Below are 27,060 nucleotides of genomic sequence, written 5' to 3'. Positions count from 1 at the left end.
GACGGGGTGCCCGCCCCCCCCACCCCTTGCTCCCTGGGTTCCCCACCTGACTCACTGGCGCCCTGTCTCTGGGCACTGGTGGCCAGTCTCTTGGGAAGAAAATGTGTTCCTTTTCCAAACTGGAAAAGAGCCAAGTGACCAAACTCACAGAACAGCCTGGAGAGACCCTGCCCGTTCCCGGGAGGTGCTGGGGATCGCCCCCACTCGCCGGTAGAATTGTTTTCGTCCCTCATTTTCAGAGAAAGAAAATGATCTCTGGTGACCTGTGGGAAGGGGGTCACCAAACCTCGCTGCAGGGGCGGTGAGCAGTCACTGAAGAGTCCAAGGCCAAGTCTGAGCACCCACCAGAGAGGGGAGGCAAGGGTGGGCAAGGCAGGTGGGAGGGCACAGGGGAGGAGCCCTGGCGCTGTGTCTGCTGAGGGGAAGGTGGTGGCCTGCACCGGGGTCGGTCAGAGCAGCCAGGCTTGCGGCTGATAGGGGGGTTGCAGGTGGAGGAGGAGGGAGGCTCCATCAGGGCGACTCTCAGGCTGTCCTTACGCAGAGGGGCGGATGTGACCCTGGGCTCCGGAGGCCTGGGGAGGAGGCTGCCAGGGCTTTGGGGAGTGATGTAATGAGCTCTGAGGTTCGGGAGCTGGGCAACCAGACTGCACAAAACTGAGTGAGGGAAGGTGATGGATGTGTCGTCTAACAGAGATGCTCGCTTTATTTTATTTTATTTTATTTTATTTTATTTTATTTTATTTTATTTTATATTTTATTTATTTTATTTTATTTTATTTTATTTTATTTTATTATAAATATTTTATTTATTTATTCATGAGACACACAGAGAGAGGCAGAGACACAGGCAGAGGGAGAAGCAGGCTCCATGCAGGGAGCCCGATGCGGGACTCGATCCCAGGACCCCGGGGTCACGCCCTGGGCTGAAGGAGGCGCTAAACCGCTGAGCCACCCCGGCTGCCCGATACTCGCTTTATAGAAGAGGGTGAGCAGGGGGGACCTGGATCAGACTTACTGCTTCCTACCACTGCCGACCCCGCGGCCCGTCGGGGACGACCCAGGGATGCGGGAGGGTTTTCCATCACTTCTGTGGAGTTCAGCAGGGAGTGATCAGGGATGTCCTTATTAACTCATTGGGGGAAACATTCGGGCATGCTGGCTTTTCCATCAGGACTGAAAGAAACAACTTTTCCTAAGGATTATACAAAAATGAAAAAAAAAAAAGAGAGCTGCTCTTTCTTTTCGTGTGTGTGTGTGTGTGTGTGTGTGTTTTAAATCCCTTTTCCCAGAATGGCCTTGCCCTGGGCGGCCCCTATCATAAAGCTGGGAATGTGTGGGGGGCAAAGGCTCTAAAGTGTTGAGAGGACGTAAAGATTTTCCATCTCCAGTGAGAGCTGCTGAGGAACAGGCTTATATGAATTTCAGATTGACATTAAAAAGGCTCTCGTCGGGGCAGCTGCATTCTGGAAAGATCCCAGGGAGTAAGAGGACAGCCTCCATCTGCAGACTTCCCCGGGAGGCCTCCAGGGACCCCTGGCAAGAAGTGCCTGGGGACCCGTTAAAAGGAAAGTCCCATTTCTGGGTCTTAGATTCTCTTTCTTCCTGTCAAACCCCAGGCCCACACAGTTTGGAACCCCTCTTCTCCCAAATCACCGGGTGTGGGGGGGGATGCTGTTTAAAGGACAAGGTGGCCGCGGGCAGAGTGTCATTTCATTTCAACGGCTTGGAACCCGAGAGATTGAAATTCTGGCCTCAATTTACTGTCTGCCCTCAGTGACCTTGGGCAAGTCTTCCAGGGGCCTCGGTTTCCTCATCTGTGAGATGGGTGCAGAGGGTACATCCTGCATGGAGGTGGGGGCTAAACGTGACGATGCGTACACCGTTATCCCCGTGCCCGGCACACAGGAAGCCCCCCGTGGAAGCCAGACGTGGCTGCTAGGACACCGAGCGCCCTGCTCCTCCCTGCTCCTCCCTGCTCCTCCCGCCGGAAGAACACGCTGCTCCATGCTGAACGTCTCTTAAAAGCGAAAGGTGTACTATGCAAAAGCTGTGATGCCATCGACTGTTGTTATTAATAATCGGTTCATAATTACTTTTGCCACAATATTAAGTGAAGGCCCCTATGGTGGGTGATGACTAGGAAAATGGGAACTATTATTAATGGACCTGCCAGCTCCTGTTACTGGATCCATTGACATAATATTTCTCTCTGGGAATCCTTTGACAAATCAGCTGAATTTCCTATTCCCTTGCACTAAGCGCTGTAAATTTGATCCACATGTCCCCGGTGTTGTTTCTGTAGATTAATAATGAAGAAGGGAGGGGGAGCAGAGCCTGCCCGGCCCCGTGGATGTGTGGAAACTCTCCCAAATGTTGGAGCTGACTCTAGGTTGGAGCTTGGGGAGAGAGAGAGAGAGAGAGAGAGAGAGAGAGAGTTGGAGGGGAGCGGATTCTCTTTTGTTTCACTTGTTTTAATGCTCAGAGCCAGCTCTTCCTAATGGTGTGGGTACTCAGCCAGCGGGGAGAGTTTCTGCTTTGGGGAGCAGGCCTGGGGAGGCAGGGGGAACCCAGCCATGCCCTCCTCCTTCTCCCACTAGAAACAGTGCTCTGAGGAAGTGCTTTGATTCCCTGCCTCTCCGTGTCAGCACCAGATGCAATGGGAGAGGCCCCCATGCAGGACGGTGGGGGGATTCAGGGGACAGTGGGGCAACACAGAGGAAGGTGGGGAGGCCGGGGCAGGGCTGACGGTCAGCTGAACCTGCAGAACGGTCGGAGAACACCGCCAGGGTCTGGGCAGGAGGAAGACTGCCGTGGGAGAGAAACACAGGCCACAGCAGGGGGAGCTCCTTGGGTGCCCCGGGCAGCCGTAACACAGCAGCGTGGGCTCACACGGGCCCCCAGCCGGGCAGCCAGAGGTGAGCCTTGGTGGGGTGCCCGCTGGACGTGGGCCCTACAAGAGGCAAGGTGCACGCATTGGAGAGCCCGTCGGATCCGGAGTCAGACCCTGGTTCTGCCACCACGTTGAACGAGGCATTCAAACTCTCTGCACATCCGTCCCCCAATATCTAAGGTAGAGGCCGCAGAGCCTACTCGCAGAAAGAATAAGTCGGTGGTGTGAATGAAGCCGACATTCCCAGCACATAGCAGAAGTAATAGCAACCTCCCAGCAGGGCCCCCTTCTGAGGACACCCCGGTGCAGGCATCGCCATCCCCTAGCTCGGTTGATCCCCGTGGCTACACTGCGGGCGAGGCTCTTTCCTTTCCCTTGGCTGACATGCAAGCACCCCGACCCCAGATCACCCCGCTGGGTAAGTGGCGGAGCCAGAAGCAGGAGCCCGATCGTGCCGGCCCCAGGGCCCTGTCCTCACCCTTCTGCTTCACCACCTCTGGCTGTCACCATCCTCGCTGTATTTCTGCAGGACGGGGACGGCTGACCCGGATTTGGCCACATCCCAGGGGCTCTCCAGCCATCTCAAGGAATTTTTTTAAGAGATATTCCCAAAAGTGACTGATTAAATTCCTGTGGGTATTTTTCTTTAAAAAAAAAAGAAAGTTCAGCGGGGTGTGTGTGTGGGAGGGGGCAGGGTGTTGGACGAAGATGCCTTGATGGAAGAAATGGCAGTTTCCGAAGGCTGGGAATCTGTGGCCGCGTGCTCTTAAGAACCAACATGTAATTTTGAGCCGGGCTGATTTTGCTTTTCTGGTGCTTTCTAAGAAGCCACACATTTAGTTGGAGAAATTTACAGGCTGTCACCCTCCAGGATTGATTCTGACAGCCCTGTCCCTCTGGTGCTGGAGTGCTAATGAAAAACACTAATTGGACTTGGCCAGTGGCTGGGACGCATCCCCTCCTTGGAGCGGGGAAGACAGCACCCCTCTCCCTGCGCTCGGCCCTCGCCCCGTCTTGGCAGGAAGAGTGAAAGGGGGCAGCATGAGGAAGTGAGAGGACTCGGCGGGGGGGTCCCACGCTTTGGGGGGACATAGTAGACTATAGTAGACTCTCCTGTCCCCTGAGGTCCATGAAGGCAAGGCCGGGCCTCTGTCACTGCAGAGTCCGAGGGAGACACTCTACTCCGCGCATGAAGCAGCAGAGGAGTGAATGAACCCCTGTGTGGCCCGTGAGCTCGTGCAGGCCGGTTCCTTACGCGGCTCCAAGCACCCCACCCACAAGTGGGCCGCTCCTCACTCTGGCTTCCGTAGACATCAGAGATGAGTGTCCTCATTGCCCATGACCACCCCCCACCCCCACTCTACCAGAAGCTGCGGGGCTGGGCCTGTGGACCTTTGCTTCCTTCCTGAACTCACCTGTCTGCCCGTTTCCCCACAGGTGTCCTCTCCCTCCCCGCGTACTTCAGTCCTTACAACGGTGGGTCCCTGGGCCACGACGAGCGAGCCGATGCCTATGCTCAGCTGGAGCTCCGGACCCTGGAGCAGTCCCTCCTGGCCACCTGTGTGGGGAGCATCTCAGAGCTGAGTAAGTGTGGCGCGTCCCAGCCTAGCCGGCTCTAAGGGAGAAGTCGGGGGAGTCTGGAGTCTGGCCTCCTCCCCCTTCACACGTGCTGCCTTCTCTGAAAGCCAGATCCTCCAAGGCTGGGGATTGCAAACTGATGGCCCACAAACACGTATGGTTTGGTCGGCCTGTGGGCTTAATCGTATGCAAATCTGGATCACCGGTTTCTCCTGAAAATCAGATGACCTAGTGACTCTGCACCCCGTTCCTGCAGGGCAGCAGTCAGGGGGAGCTGAGCAGCTCCGTGGGTAGCATGTGTTCCCTCCGAGGTCACAGACCTCCGTAGTTTATAGCTGGCCCGATCCATTCATCTGTTTTCCCCACCTGGCCCACGATGCTCTGGACTTAGACCTGTTATTCTTTCTTAAAAGAAAGCGTCCCCTGAAATCCCAGTGTAGAAAATGGAAGATAAAAGCAGAGCTCCCCTGGCTGAGGTTGGCTGTGGTGGGGTGGCCTCAGCCCTGCAGTGGCCCTGGGCTTCTGGAACCTCAGGGCTCTGTGGAACACACTGGGAAACCCCTTAGTCTAGGTCCTGTTTGGCAGCTGCTTCCAAAGAGTGTGTTAGGCAAGAAATCCCATGCGCCTCCTGTTATCTCTCCCTCTCTCATTCCAATATTTAAGACATCAGGCTGCATGCTCTTCCTCCCTAGCTCTCCCTGGCGGCACCACGAGACCGCCCAGCGGCGGGCGGGGACACGCACAGGGGTCGAAGTGCATGGTGTGGAAACAGGTGCAGTTCCCTCTGCTCCAGCCCCTCCCCCCCGTGACTGCTCTGAGCTGTCTGAACGGTGAACGGTGAACGGCAATCCTTTTGCTTCTTCAGGACACAGCCTCCGCCCTCCACCCTTCCTGCCCCTTCCCAGAGCGGGAGAGAAGGTGCCTGGTTCAAGGTCCCAGAGCAGATTCATTAGAGGGCTGGGGGAGAAGGCTCTGTGTCTCCTGGACGGCATCACTGTAGTCTGGGCCGGTGCGGGGCCCCCCGGGACCCTGTAAGAGGTGGGCTCAAGGAGGTCTGGCTTAATTGCTGGGGCTGTGGGCCCCCTAGATGCGGCCAGCAGCCCGCCCACCAGCATCTCAGGCGGCTGACATCAGGATTAGAGTCTGATCCTTCGCCTTTTACCAGGGCGGCCTTTGTGCCCGTTAAAACCACAGTCAGGCAAAGGGAGGACCATTTAGGGACGTCCTCCGAGGAGGGCTTGTCGTCATTCTGCCCTTATCATTCAGCCCCTAATGCTTCTACCTTCTAAAAATATCCCAAGTTCTAGTTTGGCCCTTTGGCCACCTCCATTCCTATCAACTCAGTCCAAACTGGGGCCATGTCAAACACAAAGCGGATTGTGTCACTCATCTGCTCAATATCCCCTCCATCCTCCCGTGGCTTGAAATCCAAAATCCTCACCATAGCTCAGAATCCGATATATGATCTGGCCTCATCGCCTACTGCTCTTGTCTTGTTGACTGTGCTCCAGCCACGCTGGCCTCCTGGCCAAGATCCTCCCACCCCAGGGCCTTTGCACTAGCTGTTCCCTCTGCCTGAGACCACTTCCCCCAGATACCCAAATATGTTGGTCTCTCATTTTCTTCATCTCTGCCCCAATGATACCTTTCTGGACAGGCCTTCCCTGAGCACCCCTATATAGATGAGCACCCCATTCTCATTTCTCCACCTCCCCCCATACAACTGTAGTTTGAGCACTGCTCACCACTTAAACTATGTCATATATTTACTTGTAAATACTTTGTCATCTCTTTCCCCTGACTAGAATGTCAGCTTCATGAGAACAGACTTCCTGTGCTTTGTTCGCTGCTGTTCAGTATCCCCGCTATTGGAATAGCACCTGATGCTATGTGTGTGTGTAAATGTGCGTGTAAAGGAGTGAGTTCTGTACTGTCCATTGTTTGCCTCCTAAATCCCACCTAGGGTGCGTCCACATCCTGTTTCAGCTGCTGCTCGGGGCAGAGGGAAGAAGCATCCCCCTAGCACCTCTTCACAGATGCCGGAATGGGCTGTATCGTGTGCCACGTTGCCCCACCTCCCTCACCCTGAAACTGGGGTTTCTGCTAACCCACTGCAAAGGAGGGAGGAGACGAAGGTGGAGGCAGATAATGCAGATTTTCCTCCCTGAGACTGAAGAACCTAATGAGGCTAGTGATACTTGGCACCGAGCTCCCTGTACCTAAAAGTTTACCCTGGCTCTAACATGCATTAACTCCCTGCACCTGGCCATGACCAGCCTGCCAGGTAGGTCTAGAAGTTTCCTTCTTGTTTCAGGTCCAGCTTCAGAGGGAACTTGGGCACTTGTATTTTTCTCTGTCCCTCCCTCCCGTGTAAAGGTAAATGGGAAAGAGGAGAAGATAAATAAAACTAAGCATTTCTTTTTAAAGGTAGTCAGATGATGTGGGCCTCGTTTTGAAGACAGAGGTACATTGCTGACTCTTGCGTGCTCTTTTTATTTGGTGGCTCATACCGAGGCTGGGACAGACAAGCCCACAGCACCTCCAACCAAGGCTCTCATGATTAGCAAGCAGTGCAGGCTTGCTTTTCCCTGCCTTGTGGGCATTTCTGGACTTCAGACTAAGGTGTCCTGGAGCTTAGGATCAGCTAATTCTCGAGTACAAGGACCCTTCTGGAGTGGCTCTGAGCGCCCACCTGCACGAAACCAAGAGAGCAGGCCAGTCTGGACCATGACTTCTCAAATCAGCTCTGGTGAGGGGGGAGGGAGTGCGGATTCTCTGCCCCACCCCATTACAGACTTGGTAAAACAGGATAGAAATTTCTAGAACGTCTAGAAAAGCGAAATCAAAGACATGTAAAATGCAAGCCAATTTTTTTTTTTTTTTAAGAATTGTTAGACATAAAATCATTTTGTCAGATTGCTGGGGAACTTTTTAAAGCTCAGTTTCCATTTCTAAAATTAGCCTGTGTGACCCAATAACGAACGGTAACAACCCAGACTGCAGACCGGTCCCCAGGGCACAGACCGCACTGTCACGGAACCCTGGCCAAGAGCATGCGTTTGCGGTGCAGGGTCCCCAGATCGAGTCCCGGCTGTTCACTCACACTGGTGCAACCAGGACAAACCGTTTAACTTCTGCGAGCCTGTTTCCTCGCCTGTAAAGTGGAAATACCTCCTTCACGACGCATCCCGTCTTGTGAGGATCAGAGGAGTCTCAAGCCTAGACCATAGAAGGTGGCAGGGAGGGAGATCGCCCTGGGGAGAGAACCCAAAGTGAGCAGCCTGCCCTGGCGGCAGAGCAGTGAGGGTTCTAGACGCCTGGTCGGAGCTGTCTGCAGGCCTCTGCTGCTTGGGCTCGGAGAGGCTGGCACACAGCTGGGCCTGGACCTCGGAGGCTGCAGACCTGCATCTCCAGCTGCCCCTCGGCGATGACCCCACCTCCCCCCAAATTTTGGAAGGCCCCTCTTTGTGCCCGGCTTCCCTTAAGGGAAGGCTTAAGGGCCGCTTCTTCCATTTCTTCCTTGATTTTCTTGCCTGCATCCTGGCTGGAAAAGTGCTGCCAAAAGGGTTCTACACCAATAACAATAAAACCATCATAAACCTAATTAACGATAATGGCTTTTACCTTGTCAAGCCTTTGAAGTATTTCCACAAGGTCTCTCTTTGATGCTATCGGGAACTCTCTGATTTCTCCTCCTTGTGGTCCTGTGATCCTGCCAAAAGTTATGACATTTTGACCTGGAGAAATAGAAGCCAGGTTTCAGCTTATTGCAGCCAGCTCTGCTGCTGCGAGGCGGCCTGGCCTGGGATGTTACCGATGCCAGTTTCTGCCACCCAGGAGCCCGAGGGCAGGGCTGGGACCTAGCATTTCAGGGCCCAGACTCCTCGTGTCCTGGGAAATGTGGGGCAAACCCTGACTGCATGGGAAAAATTCCTGGGAGGAAGAGCACCACGGGAGGTGGTCCGTAGGATGGAGGAATAATGGCAATAGGACAGTAATAGCAGTGTCTTGTATTTCACTTTTCCAACTACTCTGTGCCAAGCATGATACTTATTATTTATTTGAAATCCTCACGATTTTGAGGTTAGATACAATTATTCCATTTACAGATGAGGAAATGGAGGCTCTGATGAGAAACCTCTATAAGGTGCTTGGTTGGAAATAGAGCCCCGATCGGAAGCCAGGCGTGTCTGGCTGTGGAATCTGTGCTCTCATCCGTTAACCGGGTGATTCTCTAACCTCACTGGACACGAGATTCACCGACAGAACCTCTACAGATTTTATTTTTTTTTTTTTTAATTTTCTTTTTTTTTTTAAATTTTATTTACCCATGATAGTCATACAGAGAGAGAGAGGCAGAGACACAGGCAGAGGGAGAAGCAGGCTCCATGCACCGAGAGCCCGACATGGGATTCGATCCCGGGTCTCGAGGATCGTGCCCTGGGCCAAAGGCAGGCGCCAAACTGCTGCGCCCACCCAGGGATCCCCAGAACCTCTACAGAATAGACGCCTAGGTCCTGCCCAGACCAATTAAATCCGAGCCCTGGGGATGGGAGCCAGGTGTCCGTAAGGCATTGGCAGCCACTCCCGGAGGTGTCCAGGCAGCTGAGCTACAGTCGCAGGACGAGCAGAGTCAGGTGTGGAGCGAGGAAGGTGGGGGAGGCATGGAGAGCCTAGCGGAGATCTCCAGTTCCGGGGCTGTCATTTTCCCTGCTCGGAAGCCAGACGCCCTTGCGGAGGCTGGCCTAGGAGACCTTGGCCGCTGATGGGCTCAAGTCAGGCCCCACCGGAAGCTGTATTTTAAAATGAGGTGAACGTGGAAGGCTACTTCTGCAGCCTGTAGATGTTTGCCGGGCACCCCTCCTGCAGCGGACCCCGTGTGGGGAGCTGGGGACACGGGGCAGCAGAGTGCCAGACTCACAGAGGCTGCAGTGGAGGCCAGTTGACTACGTGAGCTGGTTCTGTGACAAGTCGCATGCCCTTCACCAGACTCCAGCCTGTGGGCCTCTCTTGCTTCGTGGCCAGCCTTGTCCAGAGGCCTTCCCTGGAAGGGGCTGTCCCTAAGGAACTGCCCGGGTGAGGGGAAGCTTGGCCCACAGGCAAGGCCCCAGTTCTCAGGCCTGGGGAGAATGGAAGGGTAGCCACTTTTCCAGAACAGAGGGGCCCGCAGGTGTCTGGGGCTGTTTGGCCCATCCTGTCTCAGCATTGTGGTCTCACACAATGATGGGACATTTCCTGCCCCGGGCGGGTGGGAGACTGAAAACTTGACTTGGGCAGAAACACAGCACAGGATATGGGGACCCAGGGACCCCACAGACGTCAGTGGGTCAGGCCTGGGTCACAGTTCATGGACTTTGGAGTCAAAGACGCCTGCATTCGAGTCTAGGCTCTACCATTTACTAGCCACAGGACCTTGGCTGGTTAAGCTCGGGGCACCGCAGCCACCCTGTGACCAGGGGAGCGTAGGGGGTGGGTGTTTGTTTACCAGCTAGGTCTCACTTTCTTCACCTGTAAAGTGGGGATACTACTTGGCCCCAGCATTAAAAGGACCAAATGAAGTCCTGTTTCTGGGAAACTGAACTCTGGGCACGCAGTTGAGCACTCGGGGCTGGTGGAGGCGTCGTGTGACCCGATGTGTTAGACATGGAGGGACCTTCCCCGCCCAAGCACCTGGGCTTTGCACAGGGTGGCTCAGGGGAGGGTCACCGTGCCGCCAGGCGCTGGGTGTCAGAGGCTGGGCCTCCCTTGGTCAGGGAGCTGGGGAAAGGCCCACGGGCGGGTGGAGGGCGTGGGATGTCGAAAGAGAAACCACATTAGCCTAAATTCTGGAGGAGACCGGCCCTGCCGAGGCTTGAGCTCAACTGTTCAGGCGAGACTGGCAGTGAAAGGAAACGAAATCGCTACTGTGCGTCTCGGTGACAGTGTCCGCCCCCGCCTGTTGGCTCCGGGAAACGGTGATTATGCACCAGGGCGAGGGGCACCGTGAGCCACGAGCAGTAGCCGTGGACAGGTGAGCGTGGGGGACTCACTTGGTCTTTTCCCTCCCGCCCTCCCCACCAGGTGACCTAGTCTCCCGTGCCATGCACCACATGCAGGGGCGCCACCCGCTGTGTCCCGGCTCCAGCCCCGCCCGCCAGGCCCGCCAGCCGCCCCAGCCCATCACCTGGTCCCCCGACGCCCTCCACACGCTTTACTACTTCCTGCGGTGTCCACAGATGGAGTCCATGGAGAACCCCAACCTGGACCCCCCGAGGATGGCCCTCAACAACGAACGGTAGGGGTCCCCCCCAGCCCACGTGCGCGCCTCCCAGCGTGCTCGCTGCCCAGCAAGGTGAGGACAGGGCCCTGGCCTGGCATGCAGCGGCAGCTTTCACCCCGGGTGGAGGTGGCCTGGGGTCGTTGAGGCTCAGAATGGATTTTGGCTTCTGTGTCGGGTGTCCCAGCTCTGGGCTCCCCTCCTGGGCCCTCTCAAATTCAGTTGCCCCTTTTATAAAAGACGGGTATTCACACCTGCATGGAAAGGTGGTAGTGAGAACTGAGTGGGTGAGGGCTCTGAGAAAAGGCGCTTAGGGCAGCGTCCGGGTGGTAACCGGCCCCCGTCGATGGTAGCAGCACCTCTTGTGATCACAATGATGCCACCGTTCCCACTGTGGGAGGGGGCTGAGGCATGCTTTGCCCTGTCCACTCATGTTATAGGTGAGGACGTCATGGTCCTGGCAGGTTAGTGGCTGAAGAGCCGCAGGATCCGGGTCTCAACCCTTCCCCAGCGGGGAGCAGGGCCACTAAAAACAGATGTGAAGGTTTTGCACTGCACAAGGGGACCCAGGGAGGGGCACGAGTGGGAGACATATGCAGCGTCAGGTCGGCCTGAACAAAGGTGCCTTTTCTAGTTGGTCTTACTCAGAGGGCTGCCTTTTAAATTGTTTCTCCCTAGAGAGGATGCTCTTTTTTTATAATTTGCCCAGAACCTCATACACGCTGGCACGGGCCTCGCCTGGTGGTCGGGGTCTATCCATGGGCTCAAGAGTTGTGTGCTCACAGGTGCCAGGAACCAGGAGACTTGCCCTTGGTTTAGAAAGACAGGGAGAGAGCCCGGGAGGCGGAGGGGCATGGGGGGGGGGGGGTGCTGTGCCGCCTGGTGGAAGGGATGGGCCACAGCCTGGAAGGGCCCCCACCCCAGCCGCAGGTTGCCTTCGAGAGGCGTGGGGTGTCATCAGCTTTGTGGTCCTCACACCTGCTCCACAGCCAGGCCCACCTCTCCGCTGCCCCCGCGGTCACGGTCAACAAATGCGGGGTGCCCTGGTTCGTTCAAAACAGCCATTGTGACTCTGGGAGAGCCCGCGAGCCCGGGGTCAAGCGGCCTGGGTACAAACGGTGCTCGGGGAGAGCTTTGTGCGAGGCTTCGGCCCTCCCTGCGCCTCGACCTCCTCTGCCGCAAACGGGGTGGAACTGAAGCAGTCGAAGGATTGAACGAGGATGAGCGGGCGTTTACTGAGCACCGGCTATGCCCTGTACGTGTGCGCTCGTTAGCGTGCACGCGGGAAGTGGGCACGTTTCACAGCCCCATTGCACGGGTGGGGAAGTAGAGGCATGGAGGGGTCTGATAACTTGCCACCACTGCTGTGCGGCACTGTCCTGCATGGAGCAGCGGCGGCCGGGTGACCCGCGTGGCGGACTCCCAGGGAAGGCCACCACAGCCGTTACTGTGGCCGGTGTCATTGGAGCTGGTCGTCTCGGGGACGGACGGTGAACGGAGGCCCAGGTGGGTCACCGTGGGCCTGACACAGCAAGAAGGCCGCGGGCGGAGCTGCGGCCTCCTGAAGGAAGCGCCCGGCAGGAAGGTGGAACCAGAGCGCGGGCCCCAAGACACAGCGGCTCTGCTTGGTGGAGAAGCTTCCAGAGCTGGCCGGGAAGGAGGAGGGCCAGGAAGCCGCGCTGAGGTGGGGGGGGGGTGGGCTCACGTGCTGTTTGGAGGTCCCCAGGGCGCTCCCCTCCCCCGAGGGAAGGGGGCTGGGGAGGACCGGAGCCGCCTGGGGCCCGCGGCCGTGGCAGGCCAGGGAGGGGCCCCTCGGGGGTCTGCGGCTGCCCGTGGCTTTCCTCCCGGGAGAATTCACAGCTCCGGCTCCCGCGTGACCGCCGTGGTTACCTGGGCGTGATCCTAGCAGCCGGCCTTGGGCGGCAGCGTGCACGCGCGCGTGTGTGTGCGTAGATCTCTCATTATTTAAAAACCACACTGTCTGTGGCGCAAAGAAATTGGTAGCGAAGGCATTTTTCCATGAATCATTTCAAATGAGTATTAGATACATGAGGAATTGGAACCACCGTCAGGAAAAAAAACGTATCCAGACATTTTGGATTTGGGCACGAAAAGGAGGACACCCTAAAAATACCCACTGGCAGACAGCCTGACAGCTGTGTGGTGGCCCGGCCCCCGGCTGCTGAAGGGGCTCCCGCCGCGCCTGGGCCCCGTCTGACGGGGCAGGCCCCGGGGAGCCTGGCCGGCCTTCCTGGGGGCCACCGGGCTCACGTTCCACAGCAGGCTGAGCCACGTGTCTCCTCCGGGCACCGCCACTCGGGTGTCCTCGCCAGAGCCCTGGGGAAAACCTCCTCTCCGTGCACACAAGTAGCTGGAGCTTGCCAGAGCTCCGGGGAGACAGAGCTTGGCTTGAGGGAGTCTGGGGATGGCGGGAGGGCTGGCTGTCCCTCTCTCCCTCCGTCACCCCACTTCATTGACTCTTGCAGTTCCTCCATCTCCCCTGTGTCAGGAGCGTGGGGGCCGAGGCCACCAGCCCGGACCAGGCGGGGCCTTCTGATTCCCCGTGTGATGGCGGAACGTGGCTGCTGCTCGGGGATTGTTTGCCTTGGGGATTTCTGGGTCTGTGGGGATTGGGTGACCTCTTGCACGTGGGCTAAGGAGCCCTTTGGTGGCGTTGATGGTGCCGCTCGAGTCTGTGCTCACAGATTTCTGCTTTGGGGGAACGAGCCTCCTCCCTTCCCACTGGGGGCCGTGCAACCCCATCCGTGCCGATCAGGGGTGGGCCTGCCGTCACGTCCCGTGTGAAGCTCATGGAGGCCTGCCCTGCTCTACCACGTGCTGCCTCTGCGCTGCTGCCGGACGGGCATCGGCATCTCCCCGGGAGGGGCCCTTCCCCCCAGAGCCCCCTGCTCTGGGTTGGAGAGGGGAGCTGCAGAAATAGTGGGAGCCCAGGGTGGGCAGGGGCAGCTTTGCCAGGGACAGGACGGCGCTCTGACATGCCTGTGTGTGCTGCGCCAGCGAGCCAGGGGCCCAGGGGAGAGAGCCAGGGGTCTGGTCCAGCCTCCCACGCAGGCCCCTCCACGCTCCAGGCTCCTCACCTGTAAGATGGGAACGACGGGGGTAGCCAGCTTTTCCTTCGAAAGGGCTTTTCTGTCTACTTGTGTTTCTTCCGTGCCCCACAGATCAGCAAGGTAGGTGCTAGAATTACCTTCATCCTACAAACAAGGGCACAAGGCCAGCTGCTGGGTGGCAGAGCAGGGATTTGAACCCAACTTCTGACCTCAAAGCCCTTGCCCTGCACCATGCCCGGCTGCTCAGCCCCGCTCCTAAAGCTCTCAAGGCTGCCCGGGTGGGCCTTGGCCACTGGGGCCACCTCCCCCGGGGCCATCCCTGCCCCACCTGCCTCTCCAGTCCCAGGATCCGCGCCTGGCCGCCCTGGGAGGGCCTCACAGATGGGAGCTCCCCGCACCCTCCCCGAGCGCCTCCCCGCCTGCAGCCCTGCATCGGAGGCCTCGGCGAGGCGCAAGGCAGGGTCTCACACACAGGATTAGTCACAGCTGCTGCCCTGCAGGGCATGTCATCACCCGAGACCAAGCCTGAAAAGTGAAAGAACTTGCTGTCAGAGATCCAGGGTTGCCCATGGAGATGGGGGAGCCTCCTTCCCCCGAGGTCTGGAGGAGATTGGGCAGCCATCTGGCTAAGTGTGGGCCTTGCTAGTCGCGCCCGGAGGCAGAGGGATGAACTAGGGGGCCGAGCATCCTGGGTGGGAGACCCCTCCTCGGTCGTCCTCCTGCTGGGGCCGGGGGCCGGGGAAGCGGATGCACGGGCAGTGGGCGGGGGCACGCTCGCCAGCAGAGTGCAAGCCCAGCACGCGGGGGAGACACAGGCCGGGATACAGAGGGGGCCGAGGTACGCAGGAGGCAAACCAATTTTCTGCTTCAAAACCTCGGGCGCTGGAGGGCCCGGGCTCGGCAGGTGGCGTCCCCAAGTGCCTCTGAGCTGCTGGCGGTGGCAGCAGCGAAGCCAGACCTCGGAGGATGAAGTGGGAGCCCTAGGAATGATCGCAGGCCACCTGTCCACAAACTGCGTTTGCTGGAGCCCCGGCCTTGTCCGTCTCCCCGGCCCCGCCTGGTGCCCCTTTGTCGGGGAGGCACACTTGGGAGGCCTGGGGGCCCAGAGGGGTGTGGGAGCCCAGCCAGGGCTCGCTGGAGACGGGACCTGAAGCGCCTGGCGTCAGGACTCCTAGCGTGCCACGGCCGGGTCTGAGGAGGGACCTGCGGCCAAAGACGCGCCTCTCAGATCGGACTTACCGCGGACTGATTTTAGAGCCAGGAGGTCCCGCCGAGGCCCAGGTCCTGTAGACCCCTAGTGTGTCGTCCTTACAGCCGCTGGTAAGGTGTGGGGTCCAAATGAGCTGACATTCCTAACCTTCTGGACGGTACCTAGGACACGATAAACCCTAGATATCAGCTACTGTGATTCCTTTTTTTTTTTTTTAAGATTTTATTTATTTGTTCATGAGAGTGTGGGACTCCATCCTGGACTCCAGGATCACACCTTGGGCTGGAGGCAGGCACTAAACCCCTGAGCCACCCAGGCGTCCCATTATTTTGCTTTTTTCTGCAAATGTGAGAGACCTGTTTGTTACTCCTCAATTTAGCGAACGTGACTTTTTTTTTTTTTTAAGATTTTATTTATTTACTCATGAGAGACACAGAAAGGGGCAGAAACATAGGCAGAGGGAGAAGCAGGCTCCCCCCGGGGAGCCCGATGTGGGACTCGATCCCAGGACCCCAGGATCCCATCCTGAGCCGAAGGCAGGCCCTCAACCACTGAGCCACCCAGGTGCCCCAGCTACTGTGATTTCTTACCATGATCATTTGTACTGGGCAGAGGGAACAGCAGGTGGAGACCTTGTGGCAGGAGAGACCGAGGGGGGCAGCGTGGTAGAGAGCAAGGAATCGGGGTGCAGGACAAAGCTGCAGGGGAGCCAGGGCTGAGCGGGCCCAGATAAGGAGGAGAGGGCTGAGCTGTGACCTGCAGGGCCCGGGCCCTGCCCTCCAGCTCGGTGCTTTCTGGTGGCTGGTTCGCTTTGCCCTCGCTGCGGCCTCCCCCCTCAGCATCCGAACCCCTCTGAGAGCCCGGGAAGCAGAAGGCACTGGGCATCCCTTCCCGCCCTGCTGGCCCCAATGCCTGCAGGAGAGGCAGGTGCTCCTCCCGAGATCCGCCCGACGCCCCAGCCTGGAGCAGCCTGGGATGTGGTTCTGCAGCAGCAGACAGGCTCGGGGGGCACCGGGGACCCACAGTGCCGGCCTGGTACCCGCGTGACGTGGCGGTTCCCCGAGAGGCCCCAGGGCCTGCACGGAGGCCAAAACCCTTGTCCCGGTGAGACCCGGTGGAAGACGGTGCGAGTCTGGCCCAGCTCTGGGCTGCTCCGTTCCACGTCTGGCTAGCCAAGAAGTTTCCAGCAAGAACGGACACCGAATTTGGGAGCGGGGGGACCAGCAAAGGAGTCGTTACAGGTCCCCCCGCTCTCCTGGAAGTGCACGCCGGTGGTTCTAGATACCAGCCAGGGGGAGAGAGAGTCCATGAGCCTCTGGGGTCCCCCTGGAGGCGTTCTCTCTCCAGCAGGATGGCAGGTCGGCTCATCTTTCCAGGCCTCAGTTTCCCCGTTGGGAAAATGGTGAAGGTAAGACGGCGGCTGGCAGTAAACGAGGTAATGTGGTGAAGCCCTAGCTCCGTGCCTGGCACATGAAAGATGCTCATCGAGTGGCGGCTGCCACCCTCCCCCTCGTCGTTATAATGGTCAGAGCAGGTGCAGAGGACAGATTTGGCACCCGGAGCAGCCTGGCTGTGTTGACATGGAATGGCGTTTCTTAAATTGTGGTTTTCAAGGGGTCTGTGCTGTGACCTAACACGTCGCGGCTACCACCAGCCCGCCACCGCCTACGAGCCCCGCGGGGACGGAGGAGAGCCAGCGTCTCCGGAGCTCGGGTAAAGTGGCGGACACCGTGGTCACCGGCTGACCTAGGTCCTCACGTTCCTCCCCGCACGTCTGTGTGTCAGGAAGAGACAGGAGCCAGTGACACAGATGCCTATTGTGACTGGGTCTCTAGCCTACTGACGGAGGCAGAAACAAGACAGGAGACCCCCAAAAATGAGCACCTCCCCCCGACAGTGTAAGAGGCAGCCTGCTGCGTGGTAACGTGAGCCACAGGTCAGCCCTCGGGCGTGGCAGCCCACTGGGTTCGGTCCTGGCTCTGCCCCTATGGACCCGGTGGCCTCAGGCACATCATTTCGCCTCCATGCCTCGGTCTCGTCTTAACAGGGATACAGGGGGGATTGAGCTAATGTACCGAGAGCCCTTAGAGCAGCTCCTGGCACGCGGGGTGTTGTCAGCATCGCCACCGTGTTCAGGGGGATCTCGGGAAGCCCGGAGGAGTCGGGCGGCCTTCAGAACAGCCTGGGGTGGTGCCCGGGCTTGCAGGGACAGCCGCAGGAAGCTTGGGACAGGCCGAGTGGCACGGGCAGCAAAAGTCACACGAGGACTTAGTTGTCTCAGAGTGTGTACTTCGCGACAAAATTGGGTCTACATTTTTAAATCACAAGAATTAGTGGGAGAGAATTTGGGTTTTGTTTCTTCAGGTTCCTACCGACCGTGCATCTAGGCAAATACGTCGAGGTCGGGGGCAGCTCTCCAGGGGAGAGAAGGACATCCTCAGAGGTGCCTGAGGGTCAAGTCCGGCTCCTGCCGCTCTGAGGCTGGGGTCTGATTGAGTCCGGCTTCCCATCTGAGCCTCAGTTTCCCCGTGTCAAGTGAGGATCACCTCCTGTGTAAGGTGACCGCCTTTGCTGGCTCCTCTGCTTCCCGATCCTGCCTCCCGCGGGCACTCCCCAAGTTGTGGGGAGATACCCCCCATACGAGTGAGGTACAGAGAGAGGACAGGCGCCTCTGTTCCATTCCAGATGCGGAAGGGGGGCTGTCTCCCCTCCACCGAGCACTTTACATAAATAGGAAGCGCCACGGATAGGCTGTGTGCTCAGCCTGAAGAAGTGGGCTCGTTAATCTTTTGCTCAGCTTGCGAAAGTATTTTCTTATCAAATAATAGAGATGATGGCAGCGGGGGCTTTAATGCTACTGACTTAGGGTTCCCTTAAATACCATTTCAAGAAGATTTGCAACGTTAAGCTCTTTTCTCTCTTTCCCTCTCTCTCTTTTTGTGCATTAAATTTCCATCTGCTTACCCACAGTGGAAGTAAAAGAAATCAGAATAGCTATTGGGTGAATTAGTACTTGTTTCCCTGACGCATCCAGTAGCCTCCGAAGTGGCTTGTTTGCGGTCTGCCTCGCACGGGGAGTGGGCCCACTCCCGCCCGGTCCTTCCGCATCACTTTACTCACCACTTTTCTCCAGAGCACCTTCCTCTTCCCGATACTACCTGCCCACCCCTCCCCAGCTCCTCACCTTCCAGAATGTACCACCCAGTGGCTTTGTTCCCGCTGTGTGTCCGGCACAGAGAGCAGTGCCCGGCACGTGGTGGGCTGTTAAGTATGTTGTTCAGTGAGTGAAATAGGAAGTAGAGCCTAAAGGTTGGACTTTGGGCAACTTCCTTCATTCCTCTGGCCTCAGCTTCTCTGCTTTAAATGGAAAATGGCTTGGGGACACCCAGGCGCCTCAGTCAGTTGAGCGTCTGCATTCAGCTCACATCATGATCCCGGGGTCCTGGGATCGAGTCCCGTGTCGGGCTCCCTGCTCATCAGGAGCCTGCTTCTTTCTCTCCTTCTGTAGCTCCCCCTGCTTGTGTGTTCTCTCTCTCTGTCAAATAAATAAAATCTTAAGGAAGGAAGGAAGGAAGGAAGGAAGGAAGGAAGGAAGGAAGGAAGGAAGGAAGGAAGGAAGGAAGGAAGGGGAGAGAAAGGGAAAGGAAAAGAAGAAAGAAAGAAAGAAAGAAAGAAAGAAAGAAAGAAAGAAAGAAAGAAAGAAAGAAAGAAGAAAGAAAAGACAAAAAAGAAAAGAGAAAATGGCTTGATCTTCTTCCAGAGGTTCTTGTGGCCATCGTGTGAGGTAACATGTTTAAAGGACTTAGCAGCACAGAGTAAGCTCTTCATACCTGGTAGTTGCCATTATCCGTGTAATTACTGTTTTCGTCAACCTTATGAAAGGCCTAGAAAAACTAAGTCGTGTTGAGTCCAGAAACGATGGTGAATTTATTGATTTGTTTTTTTAAAGATTTTATTTGTTCATGAGAGACGCAGAGAAAGGAGGCAGAGACAGGCAGAGGGAGAAGCAGGCTCCCTGTGGGGGAGCCCGATACAGGACTCGATCCCAGGACCCCGGGATCACGCCCTGAGCGGAAGGCAGATGCTCAACCCCTGAGCCACTCAGGTGCCCCGACAGTGGTGAATCTAAAACATCACATGTACTCAGAATGCACGTTTTCTCAGGGGGCCTGGGCAGCTCAGTTGGTTAAGCGACCGACTCTTGGTTTCAGCTCAGGTCATGATCTTGGGGTAGTGAGATCGAGCCCTGTGTGGGGCTCCATGCTCCACAGGGCGGCTGTTGGACATCCTCTCTCTAAAATAAATAAGTCTCCTAGACACGCCCGCATCCCTGCCCCTGCTTCCTTTACCTCAGCCCTGACGGAAGCCAGGGCGCCAAGCAAGTGACCGAGAAGATGAAATAGACCAGGTGTCACAAAGGACCAAGTGAGGACGGTTTTGGACAGAGGCGTGTCCAAACTTCAGATGCATCACAACCTACTGCCGAGGGATTTAAGAAAACTTTAGAAACTGGATTTCATCCACCCACTGGTTCAAAGACCGAGCAGAAGACGGAGGGTCAGACAGTGTCTGCACCCAGTTGCTGGGGTACCCAGGCCCTTGCTTGCTGGTTGGCCCCGGCGCCTCCATGGGATGGACTGTGGTTACTAGGTTTCAACTGGGACGTGAGACCATCTGATGGGCTGGAAGCATCTGGTGAGAGCTTCACGGCCTGTAAGCGCTTTACAGACACGGCCGCTCCGGAGAAAGCTGTTCCCGCCCCCATTCACAGATGAGCAGACCGAGGCCTGGAGAGGGGCACAGGGGCAGCCAAGCTCACGGCTGGGACGAGGCCGAGCAGAGCTCAGGCGGGGAGACGGACTATAAGAACACAGTGTTCACACCATCCAGGGTGCCGTGTCCCCCTCCCGTCCCAGGGGACAGGGGACGAGACCCCGGGGGCCGGGCCTCGGTAGGCACCACCTCTGCCCAGCTTGACTTAGGCAGCTCGCCCTTCCTCAGCGCAAGAGTTCACTGGCTCAGGGTGGGCAGCCTGGGGACGGGCGTCTGTCCAGCGTCTGACGAGGAACGAGCCAGGGATTGGGGGCAGACAAAGGAAGTGGCAGTGCCAGATAACGGGGGATGGAGACAGGGCAGGATCCTGGCCCTGCCTGCCGTTGACAAGTGCCGCCGGGGGCTGCCTGTTGCGTGTGACTTCCTGCCCCACTGTTGGGACCACCGGTCCCCACAGAAAGGGAGACTGGGAGGTGGCAGGCCCAGGGGCTTCATTCACTGACAGTCTTTGTAACGGAGCCACGATCGCCCTTGTCTGTAGTATCTCCGGCATCCCGGGAGCCTCGGTGTGGGAAGTCCCAGCTCTGCGGGGCATGGACTTCGGGGCTTAAGGGCGGCTTCCAGGGCTGAGCCGCTGCCTCCCCGGCACTGAGGGGTCGGGACAGCAGCTCCGATGATGTCTGCAGTCGGGCCCGCTCCTACCTGCCTGCCCGGCACCCCTATGGATTCCCCTCCGCCGACAGGACAGCCATCTGGGACTTGCCCCTGCTTTGCTGCTTTAATATTGGACATTTGCGGGGACAAGTCTCTCCAGAGGTCTGGAGAACCCCCGAGGCCCCGGGGCCCAGCCCGGCCTCCGTTCCCTGCTGGCTTCAGGGCTGGTGAGGCCACCGGTGCAGAAGCTGGAGCTTGAGGGGGGCCCGGGGAGCCACCGAGGCCTGCCTTCCGCCCACCCTGCCTGCTTCCCGAGGTTCTCAGCCGGCTACGGGGCTCCGAGCATCTTGCGTGTGGCGGGTCCTTTTCGAGCCGGACAGAGTGCCAGCGGCTAGCTTTGTGACCTTGGTCTGCGTCCAGACCCCTCAAAGCCTCGGTCTCCACGTTTGTAAGATGCCGAGTAATAATGAAGCGTGGCCTGCGGGTGGCCGCGGTGGCGCTCGGGGACTGTGTGCACGGCGGCCCGCAGCCCGCGGCCCTGCCGCCCAGAAGCCAGCGCCGGTGTCCTGGGCGCGCAGCTGGGAGCCGTGTGGGCTGCAGGGTGCTGGGAGCCACCCGGCCCCGCTCTCGGGTCAGGGACGACCCCTGCTCCTCTGCCAGGCCTCGCGGGCTCTGGGCCGCCCCCAGACGCCTCTAGAAGCCGCCGGACCGCGGAGCCGGTCACCTGCCTTGCCTTAGACTGTGGAGGAAGGGGCGACAGATCTCGGCGGCGCTACTCCGCTGGAGCCAAGCAGGACCGCCAACCTGACGCCCTAAACCGGGGACGCCCGGCCCCGAGTGCGTGAGGTCAAGAGGCAGGGCCGCCGGCGCGGGGCTGGAGGGCTGGCGGGGCCTTGCCGAGGCGCCCCGGCACCGGGGAGACCCGACGTGCGCTCTGCCGCCGGCGCTTCTAGTGTGCCTGGCAGCGGCCCCCCTTGTCTAAAGTGCCCGGCTTCGGTGACAAAACACGCAGTTACTCACCTAAAACTCGTCCCTGACGTGAGGGGGTCGGGGAAGGGCCGTTGCGTAGGGACGCGGCCTGCGAGCCCGGGGCCGGGCGCACAGCGGGGCCGGCTCTGCCGCTCACTAGGTGCCTGCACGGGGGGGCTCACCTGGGCCTCCGGTTGCCCAGGTGTGAATCGGGGTAGGAGTACCGGCTTCGGGACACACGTGAGGGCTCAGCGGGTCAGCGGCTCCGAGGGGCTAAAGTGGTGCCAGGTGCTTAGCTCGCGCTACGGGGGTTCACGTTAGTGCTCTGTTATCCCGGGGGTGCCTCGGGGGCCAGGGGGCCCCAGGAGTCACCTGAATGACTCCCACCCCCGCCCGCTCCCAGGCCCCCGCGGGGTGGACGGGGCAGAGGAATTGCTCGGCTGGTGGAGCCGGCCGGTTGTATTCTAGATTTACATCCGTACGCAGATCTGGGCAAGTAGAGGATTTTAGTGCCCCTAATCCGTAGCAGATGAGCTGCAATAAGGGAAGCGTATTTCCCCGCAGGAAGGCCCGAGCCCTGCCTCTGCCCGCGGTCCCCACCCCCGCGTGGCGATACTGTCGTGGGTCAGCCGCGGAGCGGGGAGGCCTGCGGGTCAGAGGACAGGTGCTTGCCCCGCCCGGCCGCCAAGCCGGGCCAAACCATTCTGGTTTACCAAGCAATTCTACAAAATTAATTAGTCCAAGATGTGAACCAGACTAGAACTGCTTCCTTTGTGCTGGGAGTAGCATCTGACGTCGTGGGACACGGTGGGTTTTCTTCCCCGTGGACGGTTTGGCTTGGTGCTTCGGGCCACGGCGGCTCTCGGAGATCCTGGGCAGCCCGCGGGGAAGGCCTCGGAGCCAGCGTGGGAGAGCCGACCTCGACCTTCCCAGACAGGTCTTTGCCTGCAGGGCTGTCGTCTGGTGGGACAAAGCTTGGTCTCTTTGCGGGGTCCTGGTGGTGCCCCTCTGCAGCCCCAGCCCGGACAGCGTGGTGGGGGGGACAGGGGCAGTGCGTGCCCCCGGGGAGCCGGGCGAAGGGTGGTGCGGCAGGGAGATGGCCCTGTGCAACCCCAGGGCTTGGCAGGGGCTCCGTCTGAAGGTGGGGCCCTGAAGAATTTAGGGGCTGAGGGTGGGAGACGGTCCAGTTGGCCCCCATGAGACCCCTCTCCTGGGCTAAGGGCGCTCACAGGCAGGGCGGGCTATTTCCTGGGTAAGGGGGAAATCTCATTAGGGTGCCAGCCCAAGGCGTCACAGACCCCCTCAAGCCCTCCAGCCCTGGAGCCAGGCCTGCGTCCAGAGGCCTCTGTCCTCCCTGCCAAGGGTGGAGGTGAAGAAACTGCAGCCCGGTTTTCCCAGGGCTGAGCTCAGGCCAGGTCTCAAGGCCCTGCCCAGCCGTGGGCACACCCAGGGCCTGCCTGCATCCACGCGCAGTTCCTCCTGGGTGGGCACAGAGGGACGTCGCTGCCCCGGTCCCTGAGGACAGGCACCCCATGGGCTTGGGTCGCACGGCCGCTGGTTCAGGCTTGTGCCCCGCTGCCCAAGGCCGCTGCCCACCACCTCGAGGAGGAACAGAGCCTGCTTTGAGCTGGAAATTAGAGTCGTTTCCTGTTCCATGTTGTTAAGACGCTGCTTATAGGGCTGTAATCCCAATAAATCATACGCTTGCTGAGTGGGGCCGGGTTTTTTTTTTTTTTTTCCAGGCTGCAGGGACCTCTTAAAACCAAGGCCTTAAGAAGTTTATTCTCTTTCATTTTTTTTTTTTAAGGGGGGTAAAATGGCTTTTGCAGGCCTGGTCCTGTCGGAGGGCCTTATGAGACCCTCGGCTTGATATACTCAGGTTCAGGTATATGATTAAAGAGACGTGAGGAGAAACTTGAGTTATGACCCGTGGGTCTGGTCTCCCTGTTGCTGCTGAACTGGCTTCTGCAACCTTGGGTGAGGCACTTGGCCCCATGGGGTTTCCATTTCCTCCCCCATCAAATCAGAGGAGTGGGTCAGGCAGTGTCCCGGCTCTTCCCGTAGCAGCGGCGGCTACACCAGTACATCTCCCGGACGTCGCCCCGTGACGTGACACATGGACACATGCCGCCTGCCAATGGCCCTTTAAGTGGTTTGGTTTGTCACAGCAGCAGCCCCACCCGAGGTGTTTGTGCGCGTGTGTGCGATGATTTTCAGGTGAGGCCGCCAGCAGCACTTGGGGCGGGCCGGAGGCGCGGGACCCTGGCGGTGATTCCGTGCCCACCCCCCACTCCCCGTCACCTGTCAGTGAGTCCGTGTTCCTTGTCATCATCGCTCGCCCCGTGCGAGATCCTCCTCGCCGAGGCCGAGAGCCCGCGCTGCCAGAAACAGCTTCCAGATCATACTCCACGTAGTGGTTGCAGTTGTTTTGTCTGTTTTAGGAGCTGGGATGGAGTGGGTGATGGGCCGGTGATGAGCTCTCAGGCTCTTGCAATCCTGACATGTTTGTACTTGGCGGCGGGGGGGGGGTGGGGGGGTGGGGTATTGGCCCCACTTGTAGGTCTAGAGCTGAAGCATTTAATAGGACCAGATTCCTGTGGCCTATTTTGCTATTATTATGTTTTCTCTGTCAACAGATACTGACATAGTAATAATAGTTCACCTTTCTTGAGAACTTGCCCCGTGCCAAGTGCTGGGCTAAACCCCTCCCGTGCATACTTCCTGTGAAGTGGGCCTACTATTTATGCCCATTTCACTGATGGGTCCACTGAGGCTGAGGGTGCGCAGGCTCACGTTGGAATTCATCGGAAGTAACACTGGATCCCACCTCCGAAGGCTCCCTCCTGAGCCCACGCTCTCGGTCGCTGCAGGGCGGATACGGCCCTCGTCACGTGGGGCCTGTGAAACAGCAGCAGGCGAGGTTCTCACAATGGGAAATATCCAGAAGCCACCACTTAGCCCTCCTTTAAGAGAAAAAGAGGCCCAAAGAGTGCAGTAGCTGCCCCAGGTTACAGGGCCAGTGCACTTGCTTCCAGGACCCTGGGGCTCTCTCACAGTGAGGATGCCACGGGGAAGGGGCGGTAGGAGCCTCAGCTCGCTGGGCCGGGAAGGCGCGTGCAAGTACTACGCTTATTCTAGAATTGGCCAGACGGTGGGCCGCCAGAGGCCGAATTCCAGCCCCACGTCCAGCGCCAGGACAGCCTTGTCTGAAGGCAGTGATTCTCAAAGCGTGGTGGTCTTGGGACCCCTGGGGTCCTGGACACTTTTCAGGAGTCTGCAGGGGCACAATTATTTTTATGAGAAGAGGGTGTTATATGCCTTTTCACTCTCCTCACATGTGGACATGTGGTGACAGCATCACCAGTGGCTCAGGGGGGACGCCACATTGTGTATCCACATGTTTTAACAGTTTTTTTTTTTTCTTTAAGACGTCATTTATTTGAGAGGGAGAGAGAGAGAGAGAGAGAGAGAGAGAGAGAGAGAGAGAGAGAGAGAAGGCTCCCTGTTGAGCAGGGAGCCCGACGCAGGGCTCGATCCCAGGCCCCCGGGATCATGGGCTGAGCTGAAGGCAGACGCTCAAGCAGCCGAGCCCCCTGGGCGTCGCTGACGTTTTCTGTGTTGGTGTCTGACACCGTAAGTTGTGGTACAATAACGCACTTAAACTAAAGCTCTTTGGAGACCCCAGTAGTTTGTAAGAGTACAGAGGGGATCCTGAGATCCGCTATTCAGAGGTACTGGACCCAGCACGGGGGACATTCGGCGGCAGAGGGGCCCAACAGAGGGGGTTCCTACAGCCCTGTCCCCTCCCCCTGCCTCTGGCCAAGCTCAGCCGAGAGGGACACAGCCTTTCTCAGAAGAGAAACGGACAGAGCAGATGTCCAGTCATCCCCAGCCGCACTCCTCTGGAGCCCTCTCACCCCACTGTTAGGATGTGGCTGCGGCCAATACGGACGGGAGTTTTTGTAGGGATTTTCCAGAACGTTCAGGAATACAGACCAGCTTCTCAGCATGTCCAGTGGGTTAGATGAAATTACCAGAAAGGAAAACAGCCTGGAACCCAGAGGCCAAGGAAGGATGTTACTGAGAAAGTCCATGAATTGCTTCTCATTTTATCTTCCTGTGGACCACAGTGGGGAGGGGAGGCCAGGGAAAAAGGCCTGAAGAGGCCAGGGTCGGGGCCGGCATGGCCTTCTTTATGGGGTAGGGACACCAGCCCCTACCCCAGAGGCAGAGGATTTCCATATGTGGCGAGTATCCAGTCAGCGTGCACTTCAGGAAACAGAAACCGCTCTAGGTATTTTAAGCAGGAAGGGATTTAATGCAGGGAGTTAGAAGCCTGTAGAATCATCGGAAGAGCTCAGGGAACAGGTTCAAGGCCAAGCCTCCAAGGACGGTAACAGACTCCTCCCACCAGGGGGCTGCATCTTAAGGACAAAACTCACTTTGCCTCCAGAAACCCAGCTGCAAAGAGTCTGGGAAGTGTAGTTTTCAACTTTTTATGTCTCCAACGAAGATGGGATGATGGAGGTGGAATGAGCCAAACCCCAGTAGCTGCCCACCAGGGTTATCAACACTGTTTTTTCATGTGCCGAGTTCTAAGAGGCCCAGAGCATAACGAATCATGACACCATCGGATTAGACCCGGTGATTCCCCAAGTCCCCTCTTGGATTTCCCCTAGTGCCGCTGGGAGATGCCGCTTAGAGCTTCAGCGTCCGTACTTGGCACCTGGTCTTGGCCATTGGCCATGACACGGAAGAGCGGCTGGCAGATCCACGAACTATCCTTTCATTTACACTTCAGTCCCAATGCTGCTGGTTGAGATAAAGCCTTCCTCTTGGATCAGAAGCACTGATAGATATAGAAATACGTGTCTGAGCTTGCCTTCTAACGTTCACTGTAAGAAGTGGAAAATCCAAGGATATTTGGGGAGAATTCAAATGGGTATTTATAATCAAGACAGTTCTTGTAAACAGAGGAGTAGTCCACAAAGGACTTGTCGTTCCTCCCTGCGTTCTACAGGCTACCCCCTGCCCCCGGGGTCCTGGCTCTCCCACTCCAGCCAGTCAGCACTGTGCCCTTGAAAATCATATGCCATTCTTTCCTGGGCAGAAACAAGAGCTGGTCCAGAACGGGAAACTTAGATGCATCACAGTAAGTACCTGATCCTCAGCCGTTCTTGTAGTCACTTGGCCAGCGTTTATCGAGGACCTCCTTGTGTTCAGGCCGCGTGCTGGGCATTCCTGGAGGTTCGCAGACATGAGCAAGCCATCGTTCTGGTTCCGAGGCACGATGCATCTAGTTGGGAAGATGAGACACATTCATGGGTGGAAGAGCAAATTCTAAGGGATCTTGGAGTGGGAAGAGGTTACTTTCTTTGGGGAGAGAGGATCTGAGACGGCTTCTGGAAACAGAAGGTATTAGAACTGAGCTTTGAAGCATAAACAGGATCTGGACAGACAGAGGTGGGAGCTCGTCCATTCTCTCGAGGACGTAGGATGGGCAGGTGGGCTTGAGAACCACCGGGGCCTGGCGGTCTGCTGAAGGACCCGAGCCAGGACTGGGAAGGGGGTGGGGCGAGGTCCCGGCACTCCTGAGGGCCAAGACCAGCCAGGCTCCCCCCGCCCAGGACTCCTCCTCACCCACTGCGATTGGTACACC

At 58.0% G+C, this 27,060-nt stretch overlaps 1 protein-coding gene across 3 annotated transcripts in view; it reads left to right on the top strand.

Annotated features, from left to right (window-relative positions):
• ABTB2 (ankyrin repeat and BTB domain containing 2) overlaps positions 1-27,060 on the top strand; it is a 165,652-nt gene that overhangs the window by 119,617 nt on the left and 18,975 nt on the right. For 2 of the 3 annotated variants that reach the window (XM_077863553.1, XM_077863555.1), the window contains 2 exons: positions 4,328-4,474; positions 10,529-10,742. In XM_077863553.1, the coding sequence (XP_077719679.1) occupies positions 4,328-4,474; positions 10,529-10,742 (361 nt within the window). The remainder of the gene's footprint in view (positions 1-4,327; positions 4,475-10,528; positions 10,743-27,060) is intronic. The other variant, XM_077863554.1, reaches the window with a different exon arrangement.

The sequence above is a fragment of the Canis aureus genome, chromosome 21, assembly GCF_053574225.1.
Source record: "Canis aureus isolate CA01 chromosome 21, VMU_Caureus_v.1.0, whole genome shotgun sequence".
Lineage (NCBI taxonomy): Eukaryota > Metazoa > Chordata > Mammalia > Carnivora > Canidae > Canis > Canis aureus.
This window is presented reverse-complemented; position numbering and strand designations above follow the sequence as displayed.